Below are 8,840 nucleotides of genomic sequence, written 5' to 3' on the forward strand. Positions count from 1 at the left end.
AGTCAAAAAGAGCACACAATAACATAGAAAAAGTTAATACTATGCTGCAGATGCACTTGCAGAGGAGTTGTAGTGTAAATAATTTTGATACAAAGTTATAAAAAAATAATCTGAGTCAAGTTCAGGTTTTGATTTACTCCTTTTATTTCAGCAAGTGCTAATTTGGACTTAAACCATCAGAATACATTGATCAGTGCAAAACTGTCTTAAAGAAATAAATGAAACATGAATGACTTTGCTTGCTTATAATGTGTACATTAAACCTTGTATGTATGTAAAAAGCAACAGGGCATATTGTTGGAGTCATATTAGGCTGAAGTAAATCATAAATATTACACAACCATTTAAGGCAGCAAACAAAGAAAACCCAGATTTTAAAAAAAGTCAGCAAAAACAATCAGTAAAACATCGCTCATTATGTAGTGGATTAAGAAAGAAAACATAAAAATAAAGATATGTAAAAAAACAAACAAACAACAACCTCAAATTGGGATATAACTAAGGTATAAACTAATAAAAATAAAGATATAAACAAGGCAATGAAAGAGTTCAGTTACTCATTCCAGCTGCATTCATTTTCTTTTACCTGCCCCTTTTTTTAATCCATTAATATTATTCTTGCATTTTAGCGAAAATTGGATGATTTTTCTGAGAAATGTTCTCAATAAATCATCTTTAGATCAACTTCATACATTTCTATTTAATTAGGTAAAACATATGTATTATTTAGTTCAACAGCTTTTTATGTGTCATTTTCCATATCTTACCAAGAGTTCATGGCTTCAGCTTTTATATAAAAATCCCACACACCCTCCTAATGATATAACAAAATGTGCCTGAAAAAACAAAATAAACTTTTTATGGCCTAACATGTAAATTTTAAACACTGAACATAAAATAAGATGCAACCAACATAATTATATAGTACAAATAAAATAGCATTCCCAATAATAAGAAACTGATAGCACCTATGTCTTTTTTAAAAATGCTACATGTCAGGTATAGAAAAACCAGTGAAAGATAATTGTTTGTTTCAGGCGATATATTTAACTGAGTAAGCATCAGTAGTTTTATTTCATGTGTAGCGTAGCCACAAGTTAAATATTTACTTTGGTGTTTGAAAAACAAATGATTTTTCTGTTAATTATATGCTTAAAAGGATTTCACTGTTACGTCTCCATAAACCACAGGAAAACATACAATAAAAGGCGTATAATATATGTACAATATATTTATCAAAAGTGATAAAAATTTAGTAAGATAAACAATTAATTTCCAAGTAATCTGACAAATGAAATCAATCTGTATAAGATATACTAAACAGTTGAAAAACAATGTAAGCAAACAAAGAGCAGATATAAAACAGCGATATCATTGCATATGACAAATAATGAATTATGATAACAACTTGCATATTGAACTATACTTTATCTGTGCATTTTCATTTACAATTGAGAGAGAGAGAGAGAGAGAGGGAGAGAGTTAGATATTAATAAAAACATTTGTATTTTCACAACTTACTAGAAAAAATCATTTGTGTTCTAGCAGGTAAAATATTATCAAAATACAAAACCAAGTTTACTAATAGAGTCTATGCAATAATACTTCAGGAATTAACTCAACAAAGGCATTAACAATTAAAGATTCATGTATCAAAACAGAAATTAACATGATCTTAAAAGGGGAAATAAAAACAGTTCTGAAAACATCAGTATTGGGCCAAGAAGCTACGCCCCCTCTAGCTCCATATCTTTGATCGGCACATGCCAAACTCTAAAAGACATGCTACTCCCATTCTATGAAATGTTCAAATCATATTTCCCCTTTAAATCAACTCCACATTAAGACCTACGTCTGCTTGCCACAGTCGTATAGAATTACACCAAAATGTTTCAACATACATGAACATCACTGTCTTTTTGCAATAAAATACTATAATACAATGAAATGGCCCAGCAATGAAAACCATATTCGTGGTAAAATATATTTAGATTAACAGTGCAATAAAATTTTAAGTAGTAAAGAATATAGATCATATCAACAATACTTGGGAAATACATGTACTGGTTGAGGGCCTAAATATGAACATTTCTGAAGATGTTTTACAGTTATCTAAGAACGCTTTTTTTGCAGTTAGTTAAAATTTTGTATGAAACATGACATCTTTTTTATTAATGTGTCAAGATCTGTCAAAGTACAGGTTCACAATTTTTTTATATTTATGTCGAAAATCATTTATTTTAATCACTGTTATTCACTCTTCAATTTACGCTATGAAGGGCACATTGAACACTTAAAATAAAAAAAAATCTGAAATATTACGCCATTATAAAAACGTGTTCCTTTATTTTATTAACAGATGTAGAAACCAATCAGTATTAAATTAAATAAACTAAAATCAATATTTTGATTGGTAATGACCTACCCCTGTGACTACCTTTTATAACAAACGCAAAAAAGCGGTTGGTATAGAGTCTTCAAGGGTTTTCTTGTGCCAAGAACGACTTGGACAATTTGGTCAAACGTCAGTTTAACGCGTGAAATGACGTCGTTTTCATCAAGTATTGAAAGTAAATTTAATATAGATTATAGCCTTTAAACGTTCTATGCACAAGAGGGACTGTAAAAAGATATCGCTTTATTTTGAATGTCACAAATCCCGAACACTTAAAATAATAAAAAATCTGTAATATTACGCCATTATTGAAATGTGTTGCTGTTTTTGATTCACAAATGTAAAAACCAATCAGTATTTAATTAAATGAACTAAAATCAATATTTTGACCTATCACTGTGACAACATTCCCCTGCTGATACATTTTAACTGGTTAGAACAATGTACTGGATTTTTAAGGGAAAAAAATCACCTATAGAAGACAAAATTTGCAAGTGATGCTTAGGCAACATCTGTATTAATTAGAACATTGAATTATCCATCAATGTAAACAAACATGTGTTTTAACAGGTGTTCATGATTTGTGTCCTGTTTGACTTTGGTAAACAAACATGTGTTTTAACGGGTGTTCATGATGGTGTGTCCTGTTTGGCTTTGGACTTTCAACCTGTACTTGTAACTATGTTTTCTAAAACTCCTTTTATATATCATACAAATAATACAAGATAATGAAAATACTCAAGATACATGACCTTCCCATCTACAAAGTTATACCCGTATCTACAAAAGACAAAAGTGGCTTATAATCACATATTGTATTGTCTAATAAAGGTTATTGCATCTTGATAAAATATAATTAGCACAAGCCCAATTTTCATAACCAATATAGATTACACTACATATGAACTATATAAGTGGGGTTCAATCAGTTTTTTTTAGCATGACAACCCTTTTCTTATTCCATCCCACATTGACGCCTCCCTTGAAACAACCATGACCTTTCCCCATTTCATGACTATTTCGCCTCCTCTTCCTCCTCTGCAGTCTCCAGGCCGTTGTCTAGTTCCGGGTACCAGGATTTGTTTTGGAGTTTACGCAGGAACAGAAGAACCCTGTCATCCTCAACCTGTCAATAATAAAATAATCAAAACAATTTTAAAGAGGAATTCTTTTTTGCCTCAGTATTCTTTTCTCAGCCATGTCTTGGAATCGTAGAGCACTGCAAAGCAAACATCAACTCTCTTTTTTACTTGTTGAAAAATGACATAACTCACTATTTTTTAAGTAATATTAAAGATTAAATGTGTTGCTCTACAATGATGGTGACGACAACACCATCACTTTGGCTTTTTTCTTTGAAGAACAAGCTAAAATACATTGATACCTCATGGTAGCTGTCATCACTGTTTATCTCATGTGGCAGCTGTCTGATTTTCAGCTGGTAGTTCTTCCCTTTCATTCCTCCCTTCTCTCCTCGAACTGTCAGATCAAATGCCCTGTGATGTTTAAAACTTGGTGTAAAGTTCATGTATAACACTAAATTCAATATTTTACAGTAATTTCATGTATGATTTGTTAATGGTTTAAAAAATTACTATCCATGGCATTAATTTCAATTACTTATTTAAAAATTACCAAGTCAGGTGAAAACTTTATGTTTTCTCACCCAAAATAAACACACTGAAAGTTATGAAACATTTAAAGCATGTTAATGTTGTAAACAGTTGAACCAAGTAGTATGTGCATATCTTTATTGGGTTTTCAAATTCTGCCCAAAATGCACGCAATGGCTAATGTCAATTGCCAATCTGATGCCAAAGCAAGTTTTTTTTCAGAAAGAAAACAATGAGATATAATACAAATGTCAAGAAATTGGAGATTGTAAATCAATTTGGCATTGTTTTTTAAATCCAAGGACGTACTTTTGCTATGAAATTTATTGTACATGTTTAAATTTAAGAGAGGATGACTGAAAAATAAGATTCAGACTAATATTTACATTAGAAACATGACAGCTATTTTAAAACTTAAAATAATACCAAGGGAAACAAGAACATACTGATTCTCAAAGACAACATTCAGTTTGGCATTGGCAGGTTTTTTCACGGCCTTCGGCAAAATGCCCCTTCTCACAATTTCCGTACTGGTTGTAAGGTTCTTGATAGCAACAATCACACGAATAAAACCATCTTTCTTCTTCTCATCACATGCTGCAGAAAACAATAATTAAACACAAGTTGAACACTGCTAGATATTGAAACAAATAATGCTGCAAGAATTAGACATACATACATAAATTGGTATTCTTTTAACTAAATCAAAACCACCAGAGAAAATGTTAAAACTTTTTAACTTTTTTATGTTTAATGAGAAATGAAGTTTTTTCTAGAAATATTTGTGAGTTTGGTTGTCAACAAAGAAAATATAACAATTATTGTTCTTTGATGGACAAATGAAAAACACTTAAAAGATAGAAAAAAAGTGCTTGCCGGGATCACAAAAATAATAAACTATGTTGAAAATCTAAATTTAGTGATAACAAAGTAAAATAATAATTGTTGTGTGCTCCACAAATGATAAACACTTGTACAACTATCAAAAAAGATACCAAAGTGGTAGAAAAATGTTTTTTGCAATTATAAAACCATGTTGAAAATCTAAAATTAGTGATATTTACCGTAAGCAGGCGTTGTAAACTCAATTTCATCTCCTGTTCCAGTTTCAGTATCCGCCATTTTGGATGGGCGTCAGACAACAGTTACTCTAGCTGAAACTTTCCAAACTCCATGCCGCGGTTACTTCCCTTTACACGATACTACAAAATCATTATTTCATTTCATGTTTACATTAATGCTCTTAGATTGAAAAAAAGTTTGAATAATACACAATATAATTCTATTTGAAGTAAGCCCCAACATAGATAGATAGGATTTATTTAAAGTCGGCAAGACAGATATACAGACAACATAAGCTCTGATGAGCTTTTATAGCCAACTATTTAACAAATGTATATGGATAATATATATAAAGCAGCTACAAAAGAGTAAAGCTCACATAATTACAGCATAAAAACCATGGAGACATGCTAATCTTACCAAAAGAGGTTTAAACGAGCTTAAAAAAGTATTAGTACAAGACAAAAAAAGTGTAAATGACACAAGGGGGTTGTTGTTTTTTTTAAAATGGCATAAGAAATCAAAATATCAGCTCAAATCAGATTTGAAGTGACCTGATTAGCATGTTACTCATAGTAAGTTAAATCATTTCGTATAAGTTATTAAATATTATATTAATTACTGACATGGCACACAGAAAATCACAATAATGCTGGGTTACAGGTATCCAGGTTATACAAGATAAACACTCATGCATGATGTTTTTTAAAGCAGCTAAACAAAAGACAAAATAATACAAGCAACACAATGCAAAATAAGGCAGGAATACAAAAGCAGAACTATGCAAAATAATGTAAGAGTACAACAAAGCAAAGTAAGGCAAGAATACAGAGCAATACATTTTTACAACACATTAAAACAATGCAAGCAACAGAAAAAGAGCAGATCATGCATTCAACATACATATGTGTAGGTTGCTAACAAGAACTACAGATCAGAAAAAAGCTGTACCTGTGCTATGTTGTTTAGGCCCATGCACAAGCAATACATTTACATTCTTTACCATTCCAATTTGACATTAAGCTTTTAAACTGATTAAAATTTGTGCTAGAGCGATATTCTTCGGAAAGGGAATTCCATAGCACAGGCGCAGCATATCTGAATGTGTTCTTACCGTAGGTGGTAGTAGCAATACGGGGTACCTGCAAAATATTAGAGTATCTGAAACATATGTTTGAGTTTCGTTTAACAACAAGATTTTGAAGAACAACAGGTGATATTTTGTTTACTATTCTATAAGTTTCAATAGCCATGGTACGCATCCTTCTAACATGAAGTGTTGGTAAATTTACTTTTGTTAACAAATCTTGATAGGATGAGCAGAAGTCATTATAAACAAATCTAAGCGCCCTTCCCTGAAGTTTTTTTCATTTTCCTAGTATTAGCTTCACCACAAAAATTGGACAAAAATTGAAATATGACAGGATGAAGGTATGAAAGACAGTTAATCGATTTAGCTTGCTAAGAATATGACCAATTGTCTTTAAGATGTTAAGCTGTTTAGCTGCTTTTTTGCATAAATTACCAATGTGGATATCAAACTTAAGTTTGTAGTCAATATCGATCCCTAGCAGTTTTACAGAATCTTCACATGTAATTTCAGTGTTACCAATATTAAAGCTCGGATGTTTTAAATGGGTTTTATTACCAACAGCAATGGCTTGAAACTTGTCAGGATTTGCTTGCATTTTATTACAGGTAAACCAATCTATTAGGATTTTACTTTCATCTTGTAAAACTGATTTGACTTCATCAAAATTCTTGGAATGATAAGACAATGTATTGTCGTCTGCATAGTTGTATAAGGTGCCTTTATGAATGAAGTAGAAAATATCATTAAAGAAAGCATTGAATAGTAGGGGGGTCAAGTATAGATCCCTGAGGAACACCTTTGCTTATTTCGGCCCAGGAACTTACTATATTTCCAATTTTTATTTGTTGTTTACGGTTTGAAAGATATGACTGCAGGAGGGTGGAAGCAGACACTGAAAGACCATAGGTTGACAATTTATCTAGTAAAATGTCATGTGGCAGACAATCAAATGCTTTAGATAAATCCATTAGTATTGCAGTCACATATTCGTTGTTATCAAGTGCCTGCTTCCAGTCCTCCAACAGTCGAAGTAATTTAGTTTGGCATCCATGGCCCTTCCTGAAAGCACAAAGAAAATTGTCAAAAATTGACTCAAAATAGGTTGATAGTTGTTCATGTAACACTTTCTCAAAGATTTTTGAAGGAATGGGAAGTAAACTTGCAGGTCTGTAGTTTGACTTTAAAAGAGCGTCATTCTTTTTATATAAAGGAGTCACTTGAGCCTGCTTAAGTCTATCCGGAAATGAGTTTGTGGTAATTGAGAAGTGTATCATATTGGTAATGGCTTGTATGAGTGAAGGTTTTGCTAGCTTGATGAGTTTAACTGAAATTTTGTCTTCACCAGTGGCTTTTTTGGCATTAAATTTATCAATGATCTTGGAGACCTGATTTTGACTTGTATGTACAAAATTAAAGTTATCTTGTTGAAAATTTCTGTGTTTGATTTTTGAGATGCTAGGGTGATTACTGCGGTCATACACATAGTCTTTTCCAATATTTTCGGCAACATTAGAAAAGAAATCATTAAAAATCTCAGCAACATTTGAGTCTTGAGGGACAATTTTGTCATTTTCATTTAAGATGATTTTTGGCTGTTCAGTGCAAGATTTACTTGACAGATGAGGTTTTATTGTATCCCAGAATTCAGTAGATTTAGTACCGCCAAGACATCTATTCTGAAAGTAATTGACAGACTTTTTCTTTAGTTTATTAACAAGATTTCTTCACTTTCTGTATTGTTCCCAAGTTTTAGGTATTTATTGTAGTACATTTTCTTGTTAAAAATGGCTTTTAATGGAGCATGCTTATCAAATATTTCTGTAATGGAGGATTCAAATTTATCATAAACAGTACTCACAGATACATTTTCACTTGTCAACTGGTGTGGATTGGGAAAAGTTACAGCTGCTAAATCATTATTCATGGCATCAATGTCAAGATTTCTAAAACTTCTAAACTGATTTTTTTGTTTTTCATTTTTTGAAGTAGCATTATTTATCAATGTACATATCATATTATGCCAGTCACTAATACCAGTAGGAAAATTCATGGTTTTCATACAAAGTGATTTTGAGCTGGTAAGAATGACATCTAACAGGGACGGTGTACAATTTTTCATGAAACATGTCGGTAACTTGATCAAATTAGTAAAATCAAACAGTTCAATAAAATCTAAAAGAGGTTTTCCCTTGACCTGCTGTAATAAATCGTAATTCAAATCCCCTAGTAACATAAATCTATCAAACTGTGATAGCATTTTATCAACATTTGGAAATAAGCAGTTAAAAAACCCATTATCTTTCTGATTTGGTGGTCTATACACACAAGTAATAATCCTCTTAGTTTTATCCAAGATTACCTCATTTGAAATGTTCTCTGAATTTACAGATTCTAGGTCTCTAGAAGAGTTTTTGAATACCAATCCCTGTTTAAAGGGACTCATGTTGTTTGTTTTATGTTCACGGTAATGCATCTTGAAAACACTAATATAATAATTAGTTTACACTTTCATACCGAACCTGCAGGTAAAAACCCAATTAACTATAAAAAATAATAACCTGGTTTCAGTGGGGAGCGAACCCACGCCAGTACCGTAATTTTTTAGTAGAAAACTGACAAACCCGCACCCCCCCCCCCCAAAAAAAAAAAAAATTAAAAAAAAAAAAATAAATAAATA

General features: G+C 31.5%; 1 protein-coding gene across 2 annotated transcripts; it reads right to left on the bottom strand.

Annotated features, from left to right (window-relative positions):
* Positions 1–493: 493 nt before the first annotated feature.
* On the bottom strand, positions 494–5,210 carry LOC128214992 (uncharacterized). 2 transcript variants are annotated; one of them, XM_052921726.1, is made up of 5 exons: positions 5,073–5,210; positions 4,455–4,605; positions 3,780–3,891; positions 3,369–3,521; positions 494–3,167 (listed from the first exon to the last, which is right to left on the bottom strand). In XM_052921726.1, the coding sequence occupies exons 1-4, from the start codon at positions 5,128–5,130 to the stop codon at positions 3,411–3,413; spliced, it is 432 nt and encodes a 143-aa protein (XP_052777686.1). In that variant the 5' UTR covers positions 5,131–5,210; the 3' UTR covers positions 494–3,167; positions 3,369–3,410. The 2 variants fall into 2 exon arrangements, with proteins under 2 accessions (XP_052777686.1, XP_052777685.1); XM_052921725.1 differs by having other exon boundaries at positions 494–3,521.
* Positions 5,211–8,840: the final 3,630 nt, after the last annotated feature.

This window comes from Mya arenaria, chromosome 13, assembly GCF_026914265.1.
Source record: "Mya arenaria isolate MELC-2E11 chromosome 13, ASM2691426v1".
NCBI classification, from domain to species: domain Eukaryota; kingdom Metazoa; phylum Mollusca; class Bivalvia; order Myida; family Myidae; genus Mya; species Mya arenaria.

Bases quoted from the DNA above. Each gene is read 5' to 3' on its own strand.
- LOC128214992 (XM_052921726.1), bottom strand. From the start codon at position 5,130: ATGGCGGATACTGAAACTGGAACAGGAGATGAAATTGAGTTTACAACG. The intron at 3,892-4,454 runs GTATGTTCTTGT...TAAACATCACAG, and splicing joins AATGTTGTCTTTGAGAATCA to GGCATTTGATCTGACAGTTC. The intron at 3,522-3,779 runs GTATCAATGTAT...TATTATTGACAG, and splicing joins GTGATGACAGCTACCATGAG to GTTGAGGATGACAGGGTTCT.